Source organism: Tachypleus tridentatus, chromosome 7 (genome assembly GCF_004210375.1).
Source record: "Tachypleus tridentatus isolate NWPU-2018 chromosome 7, ASM421037v1, whole genome shotgun sequence".
Taxonomy (NCBI): domain Eukaryota; kingdom Metazoa; phylum Arthropoda; class Merostomata; order Xiphosura; family Limulidae; genus Tachypleus; species Tachypleus tridentatus.
Genome location: NC_134831.1, coordinates 95,414,599 through 95,439,315, shown reverse-complemented (window position 1 = coordinate 95,439,315; position 24,717 = coordinate 95,414,599). Strand labels below are relative to the sequence as shown.

Sequence of the window (24,717 nt, the reverse complement as noted above, 5' to 3'; positions counted from 1 at the left end):
AGCAAAATAAATTTTAATCCTCACTAACCAAAAGTAAAAACCCTGCCCAAGATACAGTGTTATACAGGTTATACTTAAAATAGGCTTAACTAACGTTAGGCGTAAGTCAAGTGGACTTATTTCGGTGATTGCGATAAGGGTTTTTTTGTTTTTTTATAATACTAGAAATCTTTTAGTTAAGGAAATAATGTTACGACAACGATAGAAATTTGACCGGAACTCTTTTGCGGGTCTCACTAATATAAACATAATCTATATTCTTGGTATGTTATTTTTGGATTACATATATAGACGTTTGTTTTTAATGCAAAATTGAATTTTTTTTGCTTGAAACCTCGTAATTTACTGTTCGAAAATATAATAGGTTTGTCTTATTTTGCTTGATTATAATTGAAATTGGACTAGCAAATTTTTAAAGCTATATATATATATATACTATTTGATTATCACTGAATCTGGAATAGTAAACGTTTAAAACTATAGTGACCTCGAAATTCGATACATATACTTATTTTCTTGCTGGATTATTCCGTTTTCAGACCTAGTCTGGCCGCTTGGTGCATTAACAGATGGTAAGTGACAACTTAATTATCTGTTCTACACAGCTAGTGAATAGACTGCCTTTCTGACTACGTTTAAATAATAATTTAATTCTTGGCTGTACAGAACTGGAGAATAAGCTATTTTTCTGACTTCGTTATTCTGCTAAATCAGACATGTAAATAACATGTTAGGCCTAACATTACAACAACAGCCTCAATATTTAGTAATATGGAGAAAGCCCACTTGTAGAGAAAAATATCTATGTCAAAAACGGCTCGTTTGGGTTGAGAATTTTTTATTTTTTTTTACGCAGAGGAGCGAACAACGTTTCGACCTTCTTCGGCCATCGTCAGGTTCACAAAGAACCTTTCTTTCGAAGAGTGTGTGTGTTTCTCTTATAGCAAAGCCACATCGGGCTCTCTGCTCATCCCACCAAGGGGAATTGAACCCCTGATTTTAGCGTTGTAAATCCGGAGACATACCGCTGTACTAGCGGGGGGTATTCTTTCGAAGAAGGTCGAAACGTTGTTCACTCCTCTACGCTAAAAAAAAAAAAATCTCAACCCAAACGAGCCGTTTTTACATATATAAGCCTCAATATTTGTTGTATATCTGTAACGCTACTAAATCCCGTTGTCAATATGATTTTTTTACCTTTAAGTTTGAAAATTAAGAACATTTTTTATACATTCTATAGAAAACTAATGTACAATTAAATAATGAGGTTTAACTAAATTCAGAAGTGTTGGGTTTTGGTTTAGATTCTGACGTCCTCTGTACCCCAGTAGGGTTCCCGGCCTACAGCTACGGACGGGCGAACTACCCAGGATATCCAGGTTTCGGCCATCTATTTGCAGGTATGAAAATTTTAAAATATTTTCGTCTTACGCATTCGTCATATGTGAACGAACGTCGTGCAGGTATAGCAACCAATGCGCCCTCTAGAGTTTAACATGTTTTTTTCTTTAAGTGTAGTATGAATATAAATAATAAACACTATTTTTTACGGGATAATTAGAGTTTCATTACCTCTGTACTTAGGAGAAAGTCCAAAAGTCCAGAATGTTCTAAACAAAACTTAATTGTGGGTGTACAACAAAATTCCCATAAAACTTATTTTTTTTAAAAAAGAGAAATTTTGAAAAATCGAAATTTGATTTCATACTAAGATTTCTTCTGATTTCGGAAGGTTATAAAAATAAGGGATAATAAGTCTTCTTCTAATCCCAGATAACTTGTTGTAAAGCAGAAGAAAGGTGTAATCAAATCTGCCTTATGGAATAATAATATTGTGGTAATTAAAGTTAGCTTCAAAATTATTTCGCATTGTAAAAGTTTCGGTTTTCGTTATCTAAGTAGTTTAAACTTATACACTTTTTAAAAGACTGCATAGTGAAAATACACTGCCTCTGTCGAGCTGTACTTTTCTATGATTTACCAGTATTACCAGTCATGAGAAACCAATGTTACCAGATAGTAAGACAAAGAGGTCTTCTCAGAACGAGAGAAAAAAAAAACTCTCTGATTTGAATTTTTTATCTGTCTTTTCCTGTGTTTAGGTTTGATCGGGTGCTGCCCTCTAACAAGTAAATTCGTTTGCAAATCCAAAAGTCAAAGTAAAAAATAAGGAACGAGACAAAATATGTTTTTGTAAAATCTCTCGTCATTGTCTTGTTGTCCATTTAATACTGATATTAATCAGTCTGAAATATACTTTTTCTCATTTCAAACTCTCATTTTGTAAACTTGTTGGATAAAAAAAAATGCTTATGGTGTGTATGTTATTGTTACAACAGTAGTGTATTGAACATGAATAGGATTTATGTGTTCATGTTACAGCGTCGTGGTGTACTTCCCCTTGTAGGATGTAATGGTGTGTACGTGCTACAATGTTATGGTATATTTATCGTGCGTGTGTTGTAAACTAAACATATATTTGTTGAGGTTTATATATTTTTATTTCAATGTTAAGTATGGAGTTTCCTCTGACACCAGTCTTTTAATTACAAACCTTTGTTCATAAGTGCAGTTCAGACTTCGTTAGTAAGAACTAGTAATATTATTTCTCTCAGTTGTTGTATCATGAACTGTTTAAAAGTGTGGGAAAAATGACTTTTACGTTCAACTGTTTTTCTTTACAAGTGTTGTCTGGTTGCTAGACGTGAAAACATTGTTTAAAGTTTTGGAAATGATCGTTCTAAGCTCAGTTCTCTTAAGATTTTTTTGAAATATATAAAAAATGTTTAAAATTTCTCTATAACTTTCAAATTTCTTTGTAACATATAATGATAAAAAGACTATTCTCTCTTTAATGCCACCGCTTACGCCATGCTCTCATAAAATATCTACGTTTATAATATCAGCAGTTCGAGAGTAACTAATTATAGTTTGACGTCATTAACTCTGTTGGTGTTGCTGGTGATAAGTGACTCTATCGTACAATAGTCTTTGTTAAGGTGAATTTTACAGAAAAAAGAAAACTTTGCAGTCAAAAGAAATTACTGATTAAGTTTGCAGGTTCACATTTTTTATAAAAATATGTGCTAATAAATGAAACATAGAATTTGGTGCAGAAAGAGCCCTTTCCGAGCGACAATCCGAACGTTTTAGTTTTTAAGTTTGCCGCTAGGAAACGTACTGTGACGTAATAATTGCCAAACAAACCGCCAACACCAGCGCGTTGAATGTAAATAAACATGACCAGTGAATACGGAGAAACAGAGGCGGAGTCTGTTTTGACTTTGTGTTCTGAACAGTGTTGAGTAGCGCCATATCAATTCGAACCTACTCTGAACGAACCTAGAACAGTTACTTTTGACACAGATCTGACAAGTTCTAGTGATGAGGACAGTTCCACGAGCGAGAGTAGCGGAACTGTGAGTGATACTGAAGAAATAAGATTATATATTAAAACAACATGCTTTATGAGGTTTATGAGATTTACATTTAACATGACAATGTTAAAGTACTGTGTTAAGATTAATTTTATTATGATGAGTTATGGAAATGTGTTATGAAATTTATGTGATTGTTTACAAGTCTACAATGTTTGTTTTTTTAAAATACATAACATGTACTTGATTACTTCAACATGTTCAAGACATAGTCTTATTTCAATTTATCTTGAAATATTAAATTTGAAAAATGGTATTCTTCAACCTTTTCCATGTGTAAAAATGATACAAAAACATCTACAGAATGATCTACCAGCTTTTAAATTTGGAATGTACTCTATTTGGGATAGATTTGTCCACTATCTAGACTAAGAAATCAAGGTTTCACTAACTTTCAGGTGCTACAAATGCAAAACACGCTCATGAATGTGAAATGTGTATGTCTAGTTACATTCTTCAAAAACTTGTACTTTTAAATTATTATATTATACTGGTTATTGTTTATCGCTTTATACTGCACACATACCTTTAAGTTTGTTCTTTTCATGATGGCAAGGGATGGCTTCAGAGGGGTGGAGCCTGTATGCTGCAGGCTGAGATCAGTCCTCAGCTCTACACGAGGAAAGATGGTGGGGACGATCCTGTCTACTGCCGATGGTTTTTTAGTCTCAACCTGCCTGGCTTGAAACCCACGGAATCCAAAACAGTTGGATCTGACACAAAATATGAGCGTTCAAAGTGATCTTGACAAAGCTTTGCATGGTGTGAAGGTGTCCAGTTCTTCCTATTGATCATTCACACCCACTGTCACCACCTTGCCGGTTCCTTCTCCTTGCACGGAAACGAAAAGAAGCTTTTGCCCGATGCCGAACCGTTTTTACAAACATAAGTAACGCAGTAAACCATGTTATCATAAAACAAACATAAAGTTGCAATATCAAGACAAAAAATAGTCTCACAAAATATGTAATCTGAAAAAAACACCGATAGATTTACATAAAACACCAGCACTGAAAGGAACAAAATGGTCGGCGCGTAATGAAGCGTGTTTGGCAACTATTACGTCATAGTTTTAAAACGTCACGGAAACAGCCGAACGACCGAGAGGAACTTGAGTTCGAGGACCCGCATATTTTGTTTCATTTTTTACCTAACCAAAGTACAGTTTCTAAAGCAATTTTTAAATTTGTTGAAAATTCACCTTCAGAATTGGGTGATAACAAAGTCAAGACTTTTTAGTTTAGTTTTAAAAACCTGATGCTGCCAAAAAACAGCCGTAGTTAGGTGTTGTTAAGCCTAATAGGAAATTCTAACGCATTCTCGGCTAAATTCGGTGTTTTTTTAACTCTTTGTTTGCTTTTCGTGGCGGTAAAATATTTATACAGCAATAGATAAATCAAGTGTTTATTAAACTTATCTTAATGTTAACAGGGTGCTTTCATTCTAGTATTTCCGTGACTTGTAAGCGTTCAGCTTATAACTATTAACCTAAAACCAAGTTTTAGTGAAACAGTTAGATAAACAAATTTTTGGAAAACTTTTAAAATATCTCGTTGCTTATAAGAGTGCAGGTTATTTTAAGATCGGATAAATTAACAGTTAGGATTAACTGTTTCGACGTGTGACTCAAATTCTCATAAAACTCCTTGGACAAACAAGCACACACATCAGTAGACGGAAAATCTTTTCACAAAACTCATGTCTGCCAGACGTTGTTATTTAGTCTTTTAACAGTACTGTCACTCCTTCGGCTCTATTCTGAGCCACGAACACCTCCCAGAACTTTAGTTTAGTTCCAGTGTCAAATCAAAGTGACCTATACTTAATCAAAGTCCATGTTTTTCTGCTTATTAGAATAATTTCGGTTTTCGCTGTATTACACTTTCATTAACATAAATATCGTTTGTCTAGTGTTCTAAATAAAGCTAGCTCGCCAGCTGAAACTCCTGAATCCTGTTTGATTTTGTTTTTCTCTTTCTCTTTAAAAATAATAACATTTTAATCTTCAGTTCACATACTTTGATCCGAAACGGTAAAGTAAAAGTATTTTTCAGAAATGACAATAAAAAAACCCATTTAAACCTTCTTATCTTAACAAAAAAAAAATTGAAACATCGTCTTTGGTAAAGAAACGTTCTGAATAAGAGAAGCCATCAAAAAATAAATACTTCTAATGGTCCACTTTACACTGGAAGCTTATTGATAAATACTTCTAATGGTCCACTTTACACTGGAAGCTTATTGATAAATACTTCTAATGGTCCACTTTACACTGGAAGCTTATTGATAAATACTTCTAATGGTCCATTTTCACTGGAAGCTTATTGATAAATACTTCTAATGGTCCACTTTACACTGGAAGCTTATTGATAAATACTTCTAATGGTCCACTTTACACTGGAAGCTTATTGATAAATACTTCTAATGGTCCACTTTCACTGGAAGCTTATTGATAAATACTTCTAATGGTCCACTTTACACTGGTAGCCTATTGATCCGTTCAATAGAGGTAATGGTTTTTTCTGACGTTTCATTAAGTTTTTGTTTGTTTTTTGTCATCTATAAAAACGTTTCTTGATATGATTTGAAAAAAATCTATATTTACTCAACCTCGACGAATGTATGTAATCTACAAACATTAAATCCTGTTAAGTCGAGCTTTTGTTTTGTTATGAACGTTTATTTAAATGGTTTCTAAGAAACACATAAAGACACTGTTGGTACATGACTAACACATTTCAATGGTTGTATATATATCTTTTCTTGTAACAGTAACTAATGTTGTTCACATGTGTTTGATATAATTCATTGAAGATAATAACATTACGTAAAATCAGTTTATCTGTACAGTGTATTCTTAGTTGTTATCAAATCATCGTTATTTGTATATAATTCTACTTTCACTGTTGCCCCGGCATGGTCAGGTGGTTAAGGCGCTCGACTCATAATCTGAGAGTCGCGGGTTCGAATTTCCGTCACACCATACATGTTCACCTTTCACCCACGTTGGCGTTGTAATGTGACAGTTAATCCCCCTATTCGTTGGTAAAAAAAAGAATCCCAAGAGTTGACGATGGATGGTGGTGACTAGCTGTCTTACAAAATTAGGGAGGGCTAGCACATGTAGCTCTCGTGTAGCTTTGCGCGAAATTCAAAACAAACATATTTTTAGTGCTATCAGTTAGAGCACAACTACTACATAAATGTTGAGACTGTAGCGAAGGTTTAACAAAACAACTTGATTTTCTTTGTTTATTTAGATCAAATATATGACAGTGATTTGTTCTCTATAATGCCTTGTTGGAACGTAGGCTAACTTTAATTCTTGGGCTACTCTTTTACCAATGAATAATGGGATTGACTGTCACATTATAACGGCCTCACGGCTGAAAGGGTGAACATGTTTGGTGCGACAAGGATCCGAACCCGCAATCCTCAAATTGCGAGTCGAGCGCCTTAACCGCCTGGCTATGCAGGGTCCAGATTGTTTTTTTTAAGCTTTAGTGTGATATCACAAAAATTACCCCTCCTTTGGAAAGGGAGCATAACAGTCCTTTATGAAATAACATCCTAATACATTGTGATCATAAAGATGTGTTAGATTGGAGCACTGGAAGAACGTGGGGTATCTGGACTATTCAGAAAGTGTGTCGTTTTGTAATATGTGAGACTCCACGAACACAAAGGTCAATGGGAAAAAAAGTCGTCCACGTGCCCCATGCAACAGTTCGCAAAGTAGCCAGAGTGTTTCCGTCCGAAAAAGTGACACGGCATGGTCAAGCATGTTAAGGCGTGTGACTCGTAACCTGAGGGTCGCAGATTTCCATCCCTGTCGCGCCAAACATGCTCGCCCTTTCAGTCGTGGGGGTGGTATAATGTGATGGTCAATCCCACTATTCGTTGGTAAAAGAGTAGCCCAAGAGTTGGCGGTGGGTGGTGATGACTAGCTGCCTTCCCTCTCTAGTCTTACACTGCTAAATTAGGGACGGCTAGCACATATTGCCCTCAAGTAGCTTTGTGCGATATTCAAAAACAAACCTTTTTGTGCCAATCCTGTTATGGCTTTTCTTTTTAAAGTTTTTTTTTTCACAATTTGTTATTGTTTTTCTATGTAATAATCTTCGTTGTTGTTTCTTGTAAGGCTGAGTTCCTTGTATGTGGTAAATGTTCCTAGTCATAACTTTGTTCGTAATGTATTTTGTACTAAGGTTTTTCTAACTTCTGTTTTGATAAGCCTATTTCATCTCACTGCGATATATTAGCTGAATATAACTTGACTCTGAAACACTTTTTCACTTGAGCTGCGGATACTCACAAACTATTTTATCTAGAAATATTAAACATGGTTTTAAACAATTTTGTCATTTTCAGTCTAAAGCGACTTGAAATACGAGAAACGCGAGTTACGTTGTTACAATACCAGTTTACAGATGGCAGCACATGAAACACTAAGTTGTTACAAAATGACTGCCAATACTATTGATATATCTCAAACAGTTGCCAGGACGAGAAATGCTTCCAAAGTCATTTCATTGCTATTGTATGGTATACTTTCTATCAGATGGCAAGACGAAAAATATTAGCCTAAATCGCAGAGAAGATCAAACAACGTGAGGTTTGTACAGGATTTAAATCTCTACATAAAAAAGCGCAGTGGTTCTCAAATCAAACTTTATTAATTCATAGGGCGTGTCAAGAGAGGATGGACATGTTTATGCACTAGTCCACTGCCGAGACAGTCAGCAGTATTCACAAGTGATGACTTGACTTTTCGAATCTTATCCTGCAGTCCATGCACAAAATGACCGTTAAAGAAATATCAAATGTCACACACTTTGAAACATTCGACTATATTAACGATGTAGTACATTCATAAGTTAATTAAGGATTAAATAGGAACAGATGACCAAGAAGTTCATTAAGAGTGAGACAGAAATACAAGACTAGACGTTTATCAAAAATGGGACAGGAACACAGGACCAAAAAGCTGAATAAAAGTCAGACAGGAACTCAGGACCAAGATTCTAAAAATGGGACAGGAACACAGGACCAAAAAGCTGAATTAGAGTCAGACAGAAACTCAGGACCAAGATTCTAAAAATGGGACAGGAACACAGGACCAAAAAACTGAATGAGAGTCAGACAGGAACTCAGGACCAAGATTCTAAAAATAGGACAGGAACTCAGGACCGAGATTCTAAAAATGAGACAGGAACACACGACCAAAAAACTGAATGAGAGTCAGACAGGAACTCAGGACCAAGATTCTAAAAATGAGAGAGGAACACAAGACCAAGAACTGAATAATAGTCAAACAAGAACTCTGGACCAAGATTCTAAAAATGAGACAGGAACACAGGACCAAGAACTGAATAAGAGTCAGACAGGAACTCAGGACCAAGATTCTAAAAATGGGACAGGAACACAGGACCAAAAAAACTGAATGAGAGTCAGACAGGAACTCAGGACCAAGATTCTAAACATGGGACAGGAACTCAGGACCGAGATTCTAAAAATGAGATAGGAACACAGGACCAAAAAACTGAATGAGAGTCAGACAGGAACTCAGGACCAAGATTCTAAAAATGAGAGAGGAACACAAGACCAAGAACTGAATAAGAGTCAGACAGGAACTCAGGACCAAGGTTCTAAAAATGAGGCAGGAACACAGGACCAAGATTCTAAAAATGGGACAGGAACACGGGACCAAAAAGCTGAAAAGAGTCAGACAGGAACTCAGGACCAAGATTCTAAAAATGGGACAGTAATACAGGACCAAAAAGCTAAATAAGAGTCAGACAGGAACTCAGGACCAAGATTCTGAAAATGGGACAGGAACACAGGACCAAAAGCTGAATAAGAGTCAGACAGAAACTCATGACCAAGATTCTAAAAATGAGGCAGGAACACAGGACCAAAAAACTGAATGAAAGTCAGACAGGAGCTCAGGACCGAGATTCTAAAAATGAGACAGGAACACAGGACCAAGAACTGAATAAGAGTCAGACAGGAACTCAGGACCAAGATTCTAAAAATGAGACAGGAACACAGGACCAAAAAACTGAATGAAAGTCAGACAGGAATTCAGGATCAAGATTCTAAAAATGAGACAGGAACTCAGGACCGAGATTCTAAAAATGAGACAGGAACTCAGGTCCAAGATTTTAAAAATGAGACAGGAACATAGGACCAAAAAGCTGAAAAGAGTCAGACAGGAAGTCAGGACCAAGATTCTAAAAATGGGACAGGAACTCAGGACCAAGATTCTAAAAATGGGACAGGAACACAGGACCAAAATTCTAAAAATGGGACAGTAACACAGGACCAAGATTCTAAAAATGAGGTAGGAACACAGGACCAAAAAACTGAATAAGAGTCAGACAGGAACTCAGGACCAAGATTCTAAAAATGACGCAGGAACACAGGACCAAAAAGTTAACAAAATGTGGGACAGAAACATGGGATAAAGAAGTTACTAAATACGGGACAAGAACACAGGACCAAGAGGTTAATTAAATGTGGGACAGAAACATAGGACACCAAAGTTAACTAAATGGGGAACAAGAACACAGAACCGAGAAGTTAACAAAATGTGGGACAGAAACATAGGACCGAGAAGAAGCTACTAAATGTAGGAGAAGAATACAGGACCAAAAGGTTATTTAAATGTGGGACAGAAACATAGGACGAAGAAATTAACTAAATGTGGGACAGAAACATAGGATAAAGAGGTTACTAAACATGGGACAGGAACACAACACCAAGAGGTTATGTAAATGTAGGACAGGAACACAGGACGAAGAAGTTAACAAAATGTGGGACAGAAAAATATAATAAAGAAGCTACTATATTTGGTACAGGGTCACAGGACTAAAAAGTTGGTTATGTGCAGGGTAGGAACACAGAACCAAGAAGTTTAATTAGGGTGGTCTGTGTTTTTTCAGAACTCATGATTAACTAAAGCCCTTCTCTGGATGATCCAGTTTTAAGTAATTGTTTAGCGGATATTTAGATTTTTCTTACTAGTTTTTCTAGTTATATGTTTAATTAGACCTATGTACAAATATTGATTTGATCGATTGACGGTTTTGAATTAAACAGAAAGGTGCACAATGGGCTATCTGTACTCTGTTCATCATGGGTATAGAAACCCAGTTTCTAATTGCCACTGGGGGTGGTGTAAATATTAAAATAATGTCATAAACTTTTACCCTACCGATAAATAGCGTTGTAACAACAAAACAAATATGTACAGACGTAATAAAAAGAAATAGAATGATTTAAACAACATAGAAGTAAAAATGATTTGGCGCAAAAAACAACAACTAGCTATGTAATTAGAAGAACTGGAATATATGGACTGTTGTGTCCTTGTTTTTGGTTCTTATTCTGAAAGATTATTTAATGTAAGAACTTTTGAATAGTAAGAAAAATTACTTGTTTGTAATGGTCACCTAGAAGAGCTGAGTTTAGCTTAATTTAATCAAATAACCGAGTAATGAGTGCGAAGTTGTTTTTAAGCCTAATCCGTCATATGGCAGAAGACACTAAGATACCATAATGGTTCAGACGGTGCAACATCCACCAACACTAACGAATCGGTTTATCTAAAGACTATGTGCAAAATGTTTTGACAGCTCATATACTTGGCTGTGTAACGTAAACAGATTCTTTCTACATGTTCTAAATAATTATTAAATTAAAACATCTCTGGTATTTTAAATACAATTCCGTGTCTATCAATCAAAACATAATATTATTCAGTCTCTGTTCGAAGATACGTCAGACACGAGCGAGCTGTAGTTCGTCACTTTCATTTCAGTGTTAGAAATTAAATTTAATATATCACAAAACTAACTAAATAAAGAGGATCTTATTATTAAAATGTCTGGTCGTATAAACCACGAATAAGAAATGTAATATCTTATGTTCATTTTTTTTTCTTTTTCCAGCCTTAAGTTTTACAGAAGTTCAAAGTTTAAGTAAATAAATCTGTTTTTTTTTAATAATTGTTATTGCAACTTATTTTTCTTAAATTATTTCATTCCTAATTTAAAAGAGTAACCTAAGAGTTGGCGGTGGGTGGTGATGATTAGCTGCCTTCCCTCTAGTCTTACACTGCAAAATTATGGGCAGGTAGCGAAAATAGCCCTCGTGAAGCTTTGTGCGAAATTAAAAAACAAACAGACAAGGCCATATAAAACACTACTTCACTACTGGAAATACTAGGGTAATATTTGTTCTAAAATATAGTTAAAGTAGTGTTTGTTCTTAAATCTGACTAGGATAATACTTGTTATCAAATGTGGCTAAAGTAGTGTTTGTTCTTAAATCTGACTAGGATAATACTTGTTATCAAATGTGGCTAAAGTAATGTTTGTTCTTAAATCTGACTAGGATAATACTTGTTATCAAATGTGGCTAAAATAATGTTTGTTCTTAAATCTGACTAGGATAATACTTGTTATCAAATGTGGCTAAAGTAATGTTTGTTCTTAAATCTGACTAGGATAATACTTGTTATCAAATGTGGCTAAAATAATGTTTGTTCTTAAATCTGACTAGGATAATACTTGTTATCAAATGTGGCTAAAGTAATGTTTGTTTTTAAATCTGACTAGGATAATACTTGTTATCAAATGTGGCTAAAGTAATGTTTGTTCTTAAATCTGACTAGGATAATACTTGTTATCAAATGTGGCTAAAATAATGTTTGTTCTTAAATCTGACTAGGATAATACTTGTTATCAAATGTGGATAAAGTAATGTTTGTTCTTAAATCTGACTAGGATAATACTTGTTATCAAATGTGGCTAAAGTAATGTTTGTTCTTAAATCTGACTAGGATAATACTTGTTATCAAATGTGGCTAAAGTAATGTTTGTTTTTAAATCTGACTAGGATAATACTTGTTATCAAATGTGGCTAAAGTAATGTTTGTTCTTAAATCTGACTAGGATATTACTTGTTCTCTGATGTTACTAGGGTGATATTTGTCTCTTATAATACAAGGGTAATAATTGTTCTGTAATGTTACCATCATTACGTTTGTTCACTATTATTATTATGGTAATGTTTATTATCTAATGTGACTAGGGTAATAGTTGTTCTCTAATATTACTACGGTAATGTTTTGTCTGTAACGTTGCCAGCATAATGTTTGTTCTCTTATGTTATTAGAATGATGTTTGTTTTCCAATGTTTTCTCTACATCTGTGTTCACTTTATGAATTGTGTACATTTGTTCCCTATTTTCACTGAGCAGTTTTGTTTTCGTATAACGTGTTAAAAGTTGCCAAGACGTTGTTCCTTTGGTTAAGTATAACGTGTTAAAGGTTGCCAAAACATTGTTCCTTTGGTTAAGTATAACGTGTTAAAGGTTGCCAAGACGTTGTTCCTTTGGTTAAGTATAACGTGTTAAAGGTTGCTAAGACGTTGTTCCTTTGGTTAAGTATAACGTGTTAAAGGTTGCTAAGACGTTTTTCCTTTGGTTAAGTATAACGTGTTAAAGGTTGCCAAGACGTTGTTCCTTTGATTAAGTATAACGTGTTAAAGGTTGCTAACACGTTGTTCCTTTGGTTAAGTATAACGTGTTAAAAGTTGCTAAGGTGTTGTTCCTTTGGTTAAGTATAACGTGTTAAAGGTTGTCAAGACGTTGTTCCTTTGGTTAAGTATAACGTGTTAAAAGTTGCTAAGACGTTGTTCCTTTGGTTAAGTATAACGTGTTAAAGGTTGCTAAGACGTTGTTCCTTTGGTTAAGTATAACGTGTTAAAGGTTGCCAAGACGTTGTTCCTTTGGTTAAGTATAACGTGTTAAAGGTTGCTAAGACGTTGTTCCTTTGGTTAAGTATAACGTGTTAAAGGTTGCCAAGACGTTGTTCCTTTGGTTAAGTATAACGTGTTAAAGGTTGCCAAGACGTTGTTCCTTTGGTTAAGTATAACGTGTTAAAGGTTGCTAAGACGTTGTTCCTTTGGTTAAGTATAACGTGTTAAAGGTTGCTAAGACGTTGTTCCTTTGGTTAAGTATAACGTGTTAAAGGTTGCTAAGACGTTGTTCCTTTGGTTAAGTATAACGTGTTAAAGGTTGCTAAGACGTTGTTCCTTTGGTTAAGTATAACGTGTTAAAGGTTGCCAAGACGTTGTTCCTTTGGTTAAGTATAACGTGTTGAAGGTTGCTAAGACGTTGTTCCTTTGGTTAAGTATAACGTGTTAAAGGTTGCTAAGACGTTGTTCCTTTGGTTAAGTATGACGTGTTAAAGGTTGCTAAGACGTTGTATTTAGAACTACTATTAGGACCGTGTTGATATGGTTCAGATAGAAAATAGCATATAGAACTACTAATAGGACCGTGTTAATATGATTGAGTTGAAAATACCATATAGAACTACTATTAGAACCGTGTTAATATGGTAAAGTTAGAAAACTGCATATAGAACTACTAATAGAACCGTGTTAATATGGTTGAGTTAAAGAATAACATACAGAACTAGTAATAGGGTCGTGTTAATATGGTTGAGTTAGGAAATTCCATATAAAACTACTAATAGGACCGTGTTAATATGGTTGACTTAAAAATAACATGTAGAACTACTGATGGGACCGTGTTAATATGCTTGAGTTGAAAAATAGCACTTAGAACTACTAATAGTACCGTTTTAATATGGTTTAGTTGAAAAAAATAGCATATAGAACTACTGATAGGAACGTATTGACATGGTTGAGTTAAAACATAGCATATAGAACAACTGATAGTACCGTGTTAATATAGTTGAGTTGAAAAATACCATATAGCACTACTGATAGGGCCGTGATAATATGGTTGACTTAAAAATAACATGTAGAACTACTGATAGCACGGTATTAATATGGTTGAGATAGATAATAGCATATAGAACTACTAATAGGACTGTGTTACTATTGTTGAGTTTGAAAATAGCACACGGAACTACTAATACGATTGTATTAATGCGGTTGAGTTGAAGAATAGTTTATAGAACTTCTAATAGGACCGTGTTAATATGGTAGATTTGAGAAGTAGTATATAGAAATACTAATAGAACCGTGTTAATATGGTTGAGTTAAAAATAGCATATAGAACTCCTGATAGTACCGTGTTAATATAGTTGATTTGAAAAATACCATATAGAACTCACTGATAGGACCGTGTTAATATGGTTGACTTAAAAATAACATGTAGAACTACTGATAGCACCGTGTTAATAAGGTTGAGTTGAAAAATAGTATATATAACTACTAATGGGACTGTGTTGACATAGTTGTGTTAAAAATAGCATATAGAACTTTTGATAGGACCGTGTTAATATTGTTGAGTAGAAAAATACCATATAGAACTCACTGACAGGACCGTGTTAATATGGTTGACTTTAAAATAACATGTAGAACTACTGATAGGACCGTGTTAATATGGTTGAGTTGAAAAATAACATATAGAACTACTGATAGGACCGTGTTAATATGGTTGAGTTGAAAAATACCATATAGAACTCACTGATAGGACCGTGTTAATATGGTTGAGTTGAAAAATACCATATAGAACTCTCTGATAGGACCGTGTTAATATGGTTGACTTAAAAATAACATGTAGAACTACTGATAGCACCGTGTTAATATGGTTGAGTTGAAAAATATTATATAGAACTAGTAGTAGGTCCGTGTTAATATGGTTGAGTTAAAAAATAGCATACAGAACTAGTAATAGGACCGTGTTAATATGGTTGATTTGAAAAATACCATATAGAACAACTAATAGAACCGTGTTAGTATGGTTGAGTTCAAAAAATATCATATACAACTACTAATAGAATCGTGTTAATATGGTTCAGTTTGAAAATAGCATATAGAACTACTAATGGGACGGTATTGTGTCGGTTGAGTTAGAGAATAGCATATAAAACTACTAATAAGACCGTGTTAATATGGTTGAGTTATAGAATAGCATATTGAATTACTGATAGACAGTGTTAATATGTTTGAGTTAAAGAATAGCATATAGAACTACCAATAGAACCGTGTTAATATGGATGAGTTAAAAATACCACAGAGAACTACTAATATGACCATGTTAAAATGGTTGAGTTAAAGAATAGCATATAGAATTACTGATGTCATTGTTTTAATATGGTTGAGTTAGAAAATAGCATATAGAGCTACTAATAAGACCATGTTAATACGGTTGAGATAAAGAATAGCTTACAGAACTACTAATAGGACCGTGTCAATACGGTTGAGTAAAAGAATAGCATATTGAACTAATGATAGACAGTGTTAATATGTTTGAGTTAAATAATAGCATATAGATCTTCTAATGGGACTTTTTACTGTGATTGAGTGAGAAAATAGCATATAAAACTACTAATAGGAACGTGTTTATATGGTTGAGTTAGCAAAGAGCATATAAAACTACTTATACGACAGTGTTAAGTCGGTTGAGTTAAAGAATAGCATATAGAACTACTAATTGCACCGTGTTACTATGGTTGAGTTGAAAAATAGCATATACAACTACTAATAAGACCGTGTTAATATGGTTGAGTAAGAAAATAGCATATAAAACTACTCATCTGACCGTGTTAATACGATTAAGTTAAAGACTAGCATATTGAGCTACTAATAGGAACGTATTAACATGGTTGAATTAAAAATAGCATATAAAAATACTAATAGCACCGTGTTAGTATGGTTGAGTTAAAAGATAGGATATAGAACTACTGATAAATCCGTGTTAATATTGTTGATTTGAAAAATACCATATAGAAAAAAAATAGCATATAGAACTACTAATAGGACCGTGTTAATATGGTTGAGTTAGAAAATAACATATAGAACTACTAATAGAAACGTATTAACATGGTTGAGTTAAAAATAGCATATAAAAATACTAATAGGACCGTGTTAATATGGTTGAGTTAAAAAATACCATATAGAACTACTAATAGGACCGTGTTAATATAGTTTAGTTAGACAATATTACACAGAACAACTAATAAGACCGTGTTCATATGGTTGAGTTAAAGAATAGCATACAGAACTTGTAATAGGACCGTGTTAATATTGTTGAGTTAAAAATAGCATATAGAAGTACTAACAGGACCGCGTTAATATGGTTGAGTTAAAATACAGCATATAGAACTACTAATAGAACCGTGTTAATATGGTTGAGTTAAAAATAGCATATAGAACTACTAATAGAACCGTGTTAATATGGTTCAGTTAGAAAATAGCATATAGAACTACTCATCTGACCGTGTTAATACGGTTGAGTTAAAGAATAGCATATTGAGCTACTAATAGGAACGTATTAACATGGTTGAATTAAAAAATATCACATAAAAATACTAATAGCACTGTGTTAGTATGGTTGAGTTAAAAGATAGGATATAGAACTACTGATAAATCCGTGTTAATATTGTTGATTTGAAAAATACCATATAGAAAAAATAGCATATAGAACTACTAATAGGACCGTGTTAATATGGTTGAGTTGAGAAATACCTTATAGAACAACTAATAGGACTGTGTTAATACGGTTAAGTTAAAAAATAGCATATAGAAGTACTAATAGGACCGTGTTAATATGGTTGAGTTGAAAAGTAGCATATAGAACTACTAATAGAACAGTGTTAATGTGGTAAAGTTAGAAAACTGCATATAGAACTACTAATAGGACCGTGTTAATATGGTTGAGTTGAAAATTAGCATGTAGAACTACTGATATGACCTTGTTAATTTAGTTGAGCTGAAAAATAGTATATAGAACTACTAATAGAACCGTATTAATATGCTTCAGTTAGAAAATAGCATATAGAACCACTAATAAGACCGTGTTAATATGGTTTAGTTGAAAACTATTATATAAAACTACTAACAGAACCGTGTTAATATGGTTAAGATGGATAATAGCATTTAGAACTACTGATAGGACAGTGTTAACATGGTTCAGTTAAAGAATAGCATATAGAACTACATATAGAACCGTGTTAATTTAATTGAGTTAAAAATAGCACATAAAAATACTAATATGACCGTGTTAGTATGGTTGAGTTAAAAATAGCATGTAGAACTACTGATAGGACTTTTTAATATCGTTGAGGTGAAAAATACTATATAGAACTACTGATAGGACCGTGTTAATGTGCTTGAGTTGAAAAGTAGCAAGTAGAACTACTAATAGGGCCGTGATAATATGGTTGACTTAAAAATAACATGTAGAACTATTGATAGGACCGTTTTAATGTGGTTGAGTTGAAAAATAGCATATAGAATTACTAATAGAACCGTATTAATATGGTTGAGTTCGAAAATAGCATATAGAACTACTAATTAGACCATATTAATATGGTTGAGTTGAAAAATAGTACATAGAACTGCTTATAGAACCGTGTTAATATGGTTGTGTTAGAAAATACAATATTGAACTACTAATAGGACCGTGTTAATATGGTTGAGTTTAAAGTAGCATATAGAACTGCTAATCGAACCGTGTTAATATGGTTGTGTTAGAAAATGGCATATAGAACTAGTATTAGAACCGTGTGAACGTGGTTGAGTTAAAAAATAGTATATAGAACTACTTATAGGGCCGTGTTAATACGGTTGAATTAAAAATAGCACATAACAATACTAATAGCACTGTGTTAGTATGGTTGAGTTAAAAAATAGGATATAGAACTACTGATAAAACCGTGTTAATATGGTTGATTTGAAAAATACCATATAAAATAACATATAGAACTACTAATAGATACGTGTTAATTTGGGTAAGTTAGTAAATAGCATATAGAACTACCAATAGGACTGTGTTAATATGGTTGAGTTTGATAATAGCAAACAGAACTACTAATTAGACCGTGATAATATGGTTGAGTTAAAGAAAATAGTAGATATAACTACTAATAGGACTGTGTTAATATGGTTGAGTTGAAAAATAGCATGTAGAACTATTTACAGGACCGTGTTAATATGGTTGAGTTGAAAAATAGCATGAAAAACTATTTACAGGACCGTGTTAATATGGTTGAGTTTGAAAGTAGCATATAGAACTACTAATAGAACCGTGTTAAAATGGTTGAATTAGAAAATATTATATAGAACTACTAATAGAACCTTCTTAATATGGTAAAGTTGGAAAACTGCATACAGAACTACCAAGAGTACCGTGTTAATATAGTTAAGTTGAAAAATACCATATAGAAATACTGATTGGACTGTGTTAATCTGGTTGACTTAAAAATAAGATGTAGAACAACTTATTGGACCGTCTTAATGTGGTTGAGTTTGAAAATAGCATTTAGAACTACTCATCTGACCGTGTTAATACGATTGAGTAAAAGAATAGCATATTGAACTAATGATAGACAGTGTTAATATGTTTGAGTTAAAGAATGGCATATAGAACTACTAATAGAATCGTGTTAATATGGTTGAGTTAGAAAATAGTATGTAGAACTACTATTAGGACTGTCTTAATATGGTAAATTTAGAAAACTGCATATAGAACTACTAATAGGACCGTGTTAATATGGTTTAGTTAGACAATATTACACAGAACTACTAATAGGACCGTGTTTATATGGTTGAGTTAAAGAATAGCATACAGAACTTGTAATAGGACCGTGTTAATACGGTTGAGTTAGAAATAACATGTAGAAGTACTAACAGGACCGCATTAATATGGTTGAATTAAAATACAGCGTATAGAACTACTAATAGAACCGTGTTAATATGGTTGAGTTAAAAATAGCATATAGAACTACTAATAGAACCGTATTAATATGGTTCAGTTAGAAAATAGCATATAGAACTACTCATCTGACCGTGTTAATACGGTTGAGTTAAAGAATAGCATATTGAGCTACTAATAGGAACGTATTAACATGGTTGAATTAAAAAATATCACATAAAAATACTAATAGCACTGTGTTAGTATGGTTGAGTTAAAAGATAGGATATAGAACTACTGATAAATCCGTGTTAATATTGTTGATTTGAAAAATACCATATAGAAAAAATAGCATATAGAACTACTAATAGGACCGTGTTAATATGGTTGAGTTGAAAAATACCTTATAGAACTACTGATAGGACTGTGTTAATATGGCTGAGTTTAAAAATACCATATAGAACTACTAATAAGACCGTGTTAATATGGTTGAGTTGAAAAGTAGCATATAGAACTACTAATAGAACAGTGTTAATGTGGTAAAGTTAGAAAACTGCATATAGAACTACTAATAGGACCGTGTTAATATGGTTGAGTTGAAAATTAGCATGTAGAACTACTGATATGACCTTGTTAATTTAGTTGAGCTGAAAAATAGTATATAGAACTACTAATAGAACCGTGTTAATATGCTTCAGTTAGAAAATAGCATATAGAACCACTAATAAGACCGTGTTAATATGGTTTAGTTGAAAACTATTATATAAAACTACTAACAGAACCGTGTTAATATGGTTAAGATGGATAATAGCATTTAGAACTACTGATAGGACAGTGTTAACATGGTTCAGTTAAAGAATAGCATATAGAACTACATATAGAACCGTGTTAATATAATTGAGTTAAAAATAGCACATAAAAATACTAATATGACCGTGTTAGTATGGTTGAGTTAAAAATAGCATGTAGAACTACTGATAGGACTTTTTAATATCGTTGAGGTGAAAAATACTATATAGAACTACTGATAGGACCGTGTTATAATGGTTGAGTTGAAAAAATGCCATATAGAATTACTAATAGGACCGTGTTAATGTGTTAATGTGCTTGAGTTGAAAAGTAGCAAGTAGAACTACTAATAGGGCCGTGATAATATAGTTGACTTAAAAATAACATGTAGAACTATTGATAGGACCGTGTTGATATGGTTCAGATAGAAAATAGCATATAGAACTACTAATAGGACCGTGTTAATATGATTGAGTTGAAAAATACCATATAGAACTACTATTAGAACCGTGTTAATATGGTAAAGTTAGAAAACTGCATATAGAACTACTAATAGAACCGTGTTAATATGGTTGAGTTAAAGAATAACATACAGAACTAGTAATAGGGTCGTGTTAATATGGTTGAGTTAGGAAATTCCATATAAAACTACTAATAGGACCGTGTTAATATGGTTGACTTAAAAATAACATGTAGAACTACTGATGGGACCGTGTTAATATGCTTGAGTTGAAAAATAGCACTTAGAACTACTAATAGTACCGTTTTAATATGGTTTAGTTGAAAAATAGCATATAGAACTACTGATAGGAACGTATTGACATGGTTGAGTTAAAACATAGCATATAGAACAACTGATAGTACCGTGTTAATATAGTTGAGTTGAAAAATACCATATAGCACTACTGATAGGGCCGTGATAATATGGTTGACTTAAAAATAACATGTAGAACTACTGATAGCACGGTATTAATATGGTTGAGATAGATAATAGCATATAGAACTACTAATAGGACTGTGTTACTATTGTTGAGTTTGAAAATAGCACACGGAACTACTAATACGATTGTATTAATGCGGTTGAGTTGAAGAATAGTTTATAGAACTACTAATAGGACCGTGTTAATATGGTAGAGTTAGAAAGTAGTATATAGAAATACTAATAGAACCGTGTTAATATGGTTAAGTTAAAAATAGCATATAGAACTACTGATAGTACCGTGTTAATATAGTTGATTTGAAAAATACCATATAGAACTCACTGATAGGACCGTGTTAATATGGTTGACTTAAAAATAACATGTAGAACTACTGATAGCACCGTGTTAATAAGGTTGAGTTGAAAAATAGTATATATAACTACTAATGGGACTGTGTTGACATAGTTGTGTTAAAAATAGCATATAGAACTTTTGATAGGACCGTGTTAATATTGTTGAGTAGAAAAATACCATATAGAACTACTGACAGGACCGTGTTAATGCGGTTGAGTTAGAAATAACATGTAGAACTACTTACAGAACCGTGTTAGTATGGTTGAGTTAAAAAATAACATATAAACTACTGATAGGACCGTGTTAATATGGTTGAGTTGAAAAAATACCATATAGAACTACTGATAGGACCGTGTTAATATGGTTGAGTTGAAAAATACCATATAGAACTCTCTGATAGGACCGTGTTAATATGGTTGACTTAAAAAATAACATGTAGAACTACTGATAGCACCGTGTTAATATGGTTGAGTTAAAAAATATTATATAGAACTACTAATAGGACCGTGTTAATATGGTTGAGTTAAAAAATAGCATACAGAACTAGTAATAGGACCGTGTTAATATGGTTGATTTGAAAAATACCATATAGAACAACTAATAGAACCGTGTTAGTATGGTTGAGTTCAAAAAATATCATATACAACTACTAATAGAATCGTGTTAATATGGTTCAGTTTGAAAATAGCATATAGAACTACTAATGGGACGGTATTGTGTCGGTTGAGTTAGAGAATAGCATATAAAACTACTAATAAGACCGTGTTAATATGGTTGAGTTATAGAATAGCATATTGAATTACTGATAGACAGTGTTAATATGTTTGAGTTAAAGAATAGCATATAGAACTACCAATAGAACCGTGTTAATATGGATGAGTTAAAAATACCACAGAGAACTACTAATATGACCATGTTAAAATGGTTGAGTTAAAGAATAGCATATAGAATTACTGATGTCATTGTTTTAATATGGTTGAGTTAGAAAATAGCATATAGAGCTACTAATAAGACCATGTTAATACGGTTGAGATAAAGAATAGCTTACAGAACTACTAATAGGACCGTGTCAATACGGTTGAGTAAAAGAATAGCATATTGAACTAATGATAGACAGTGTTAATATGTTTGAGTTAAATAATAGCATATAGATCTTCTAATGGGACTTTTTTTACTGTGATTGAGTGAGAAAATAGCATATAAAACTACTAATAGGAACGTGTTTATATGGTTGAGTTAGCAAAGAGCATATAAAACTACTTATACGACAGTGTTAAGTCGGTTGAGTTAAAGAATAGCATATAGAACTACTAATTGCACCGTGTTACTATGGTTGAGTTGAAAAATAGCATATACAACTACTAATAAGACCGTGTTAATATGGTTGAGTAAGAAAATAGCATATAAAACTACTCATCTGACCGTGTTAATACGATTAAGTTAAAGAATAGCATATTGAGCTACTAATAGGAACGTATTAACATGGTTGAATTAAAAAATAGCACATAAAAATACTAATAGCACTGTGTTAGTATGGTTGAGTTAAAAGATAGGATATAGAACTACTGATAAATCCGTGTTAATATTGTTGATTTGAAAAATACCATATAGAAAAAAATAGCATATAGAACTACTAATAGGACCGTGTTAATATGGTTGAGTTGAAAATAACATGTAGAACTACAAATAGGAACATATTAACATGGTTGAGTTAAAAATAGCACATAAAAATACTAATAGGACCGTGTTAATATGGTTGATTTGAAAAAATACCATATAGAACTACTAATAGGACCGTGTTAATATAGTTTAGTTAGACAATATTACACAGAACAACTAATAAGACCGTGTTCATACGGTTGAGTTAAAGAATAGCATACAGAACTTGTAATAGGACCGTGTTAATATTGTTGAGTTAAAAATAGCATATAGAAGTACTAACAGGACCGCATTAATATGGTTGAATTAAAATACAGCGTATAGAACTACTAATAGAACCGTGTTAATATGGTTGAGTTAAAAATAGCATATAGAACTAATAATAGAACCGTATTAATATGGTTCAGTTAGAAAATAGCATATAGAACTACTCATCTGACCGTGTTAATACGGTTGAGTTAAAGAATAGCATATTGAGCTACTAATAGGAACGTATTAACATGGTTGAATTAAAAAATATCACATAAAAATACTAATAGCACTGTGTTAGTATGGTTGAGTTAAAAGATAGGATATAGAACTACTGATAAATCCGTGTTAATATTGTTGATTTGAAAAATACCATATAGAAAAAAATAGCATATAGAACTACTAATAGGACCGTGTTAATATGGTTGAGTTGAGAAATACCTTATAGAACTACTGATAGGACTGTGTTAATATGGCTGAGTTTAAAAATACCATATAGAACTACTAATAAGACCGTGTTAATATGGTTGAGTTGAAAAGTAGCATATAGAACTACTAATAGAACAGTGTTAATGTGGTAAAGTTAGAAAACTGCATATAGAACTACTAATAGGACCGTGTTAATATGGTTGAGTTGAAAATTAGCATGTAGAACTACTGATATGACCTTGTTAATTTAGTTGAGCTGAAAAATAGTATATAGAACTACTAATAGAACCGTATTAATATGCTTCAGTTAGAAAATAGCATATAGAACCACTAATAAGACCGTGTTAATATGGTTTAGTTGAAAACTATTATATAAAACTACTAACAGAACCGTGTTAATATGGTTAAGATGGATAATAGCATTTAGAACTACTGATAGGACAGTGTTAACATGGTTCAGTTAAAGAATAGCATATAGAACTACATATAGAACCGTGTTAATTTAATTGAGTTAAAAATAGCACATAAAAATACTAATATGACCGTGTTAGTATGGTTGAGTTAAAAATAGCATGTAGAACTACTGATAGGACTTTTTAATATCGTTGAGGTGAAAAATACTATATAGAACTACTGATAGGACCGTGTTAATGTGCTTGAGTTGAAAAGTAGCAAGTAGAACTACTAATAGGGCCGTGATAATATGGTTGACTTAAAAATAACATGTAGAACTATTGATAGGACCGTTTTAATGTGGTTGAGTTGAAAAATAGCATATAGAATTACTAATAGAACCGTATTAATATGGTTGAGTTCGAAAATAGCATATAGAACTACTAATTAGACCATATTAATATGATTGAGTTGAAAAATAGTACATAGAACTGCTTATAGAACCGTGTTAATATGGTTGAGTTAGAAAATACAATATTGAACTACTAATAGGACCGTGTTAATATGGTTGAGTTTAAAGTAGCATATAGAACTGCTAATCGAACCGTGTTAATATGGTTGTGTTAGAAAATGGCATATAGAACTAGTATTAGAACCGTGTGAACGTGGTTGAGTTAAAAAATAGTATATAGAACTACTTATAGGGCCGTGTTAATACGGTTGAATTAAAAATAGCACATAACAATACTAATAGCACTGTGTTAGTATGGTTGAGTTAAAAAATAGGATATAGAACTACTGATAAAAC

General features: G+C 32.8%; 1 protein-coding gene across 17 annotated transcripts in view; it reads left to right on the top strand.

The window, feature by feature from the left end:
• The window catches only part of LOC143256242 (RNA-binding protein Musashi homolog Rbp6-like), a 291,694-nt gene that overhangs the window by 247,391 nt on the left and 19,586 nt on the right, over positions 1–24,717 (top strand). For 5 of the 17 annotated variants that reach the window (XM_076513183.1, XM_076513177.1, XM_076513179.1 and 2 more), the window contains exons 10-11: positions 540–572; positions 1,329–1,400. In XM_076513183.1, the coding sequence (XP_076369298.1) occupies positions 540–572; positions 1,329–1,400 (105 nt within the window). Of the gene's footprint in view, positions 1–539; positions 573–1,304; positions 1,401–24,717 lie in introns of all 17 variants that reach the window. The other 12 variants (XM_076513174.1, XM_076513185.1, XM_076513168.1 and 9 more) reach the window with 4 other exon arrangements.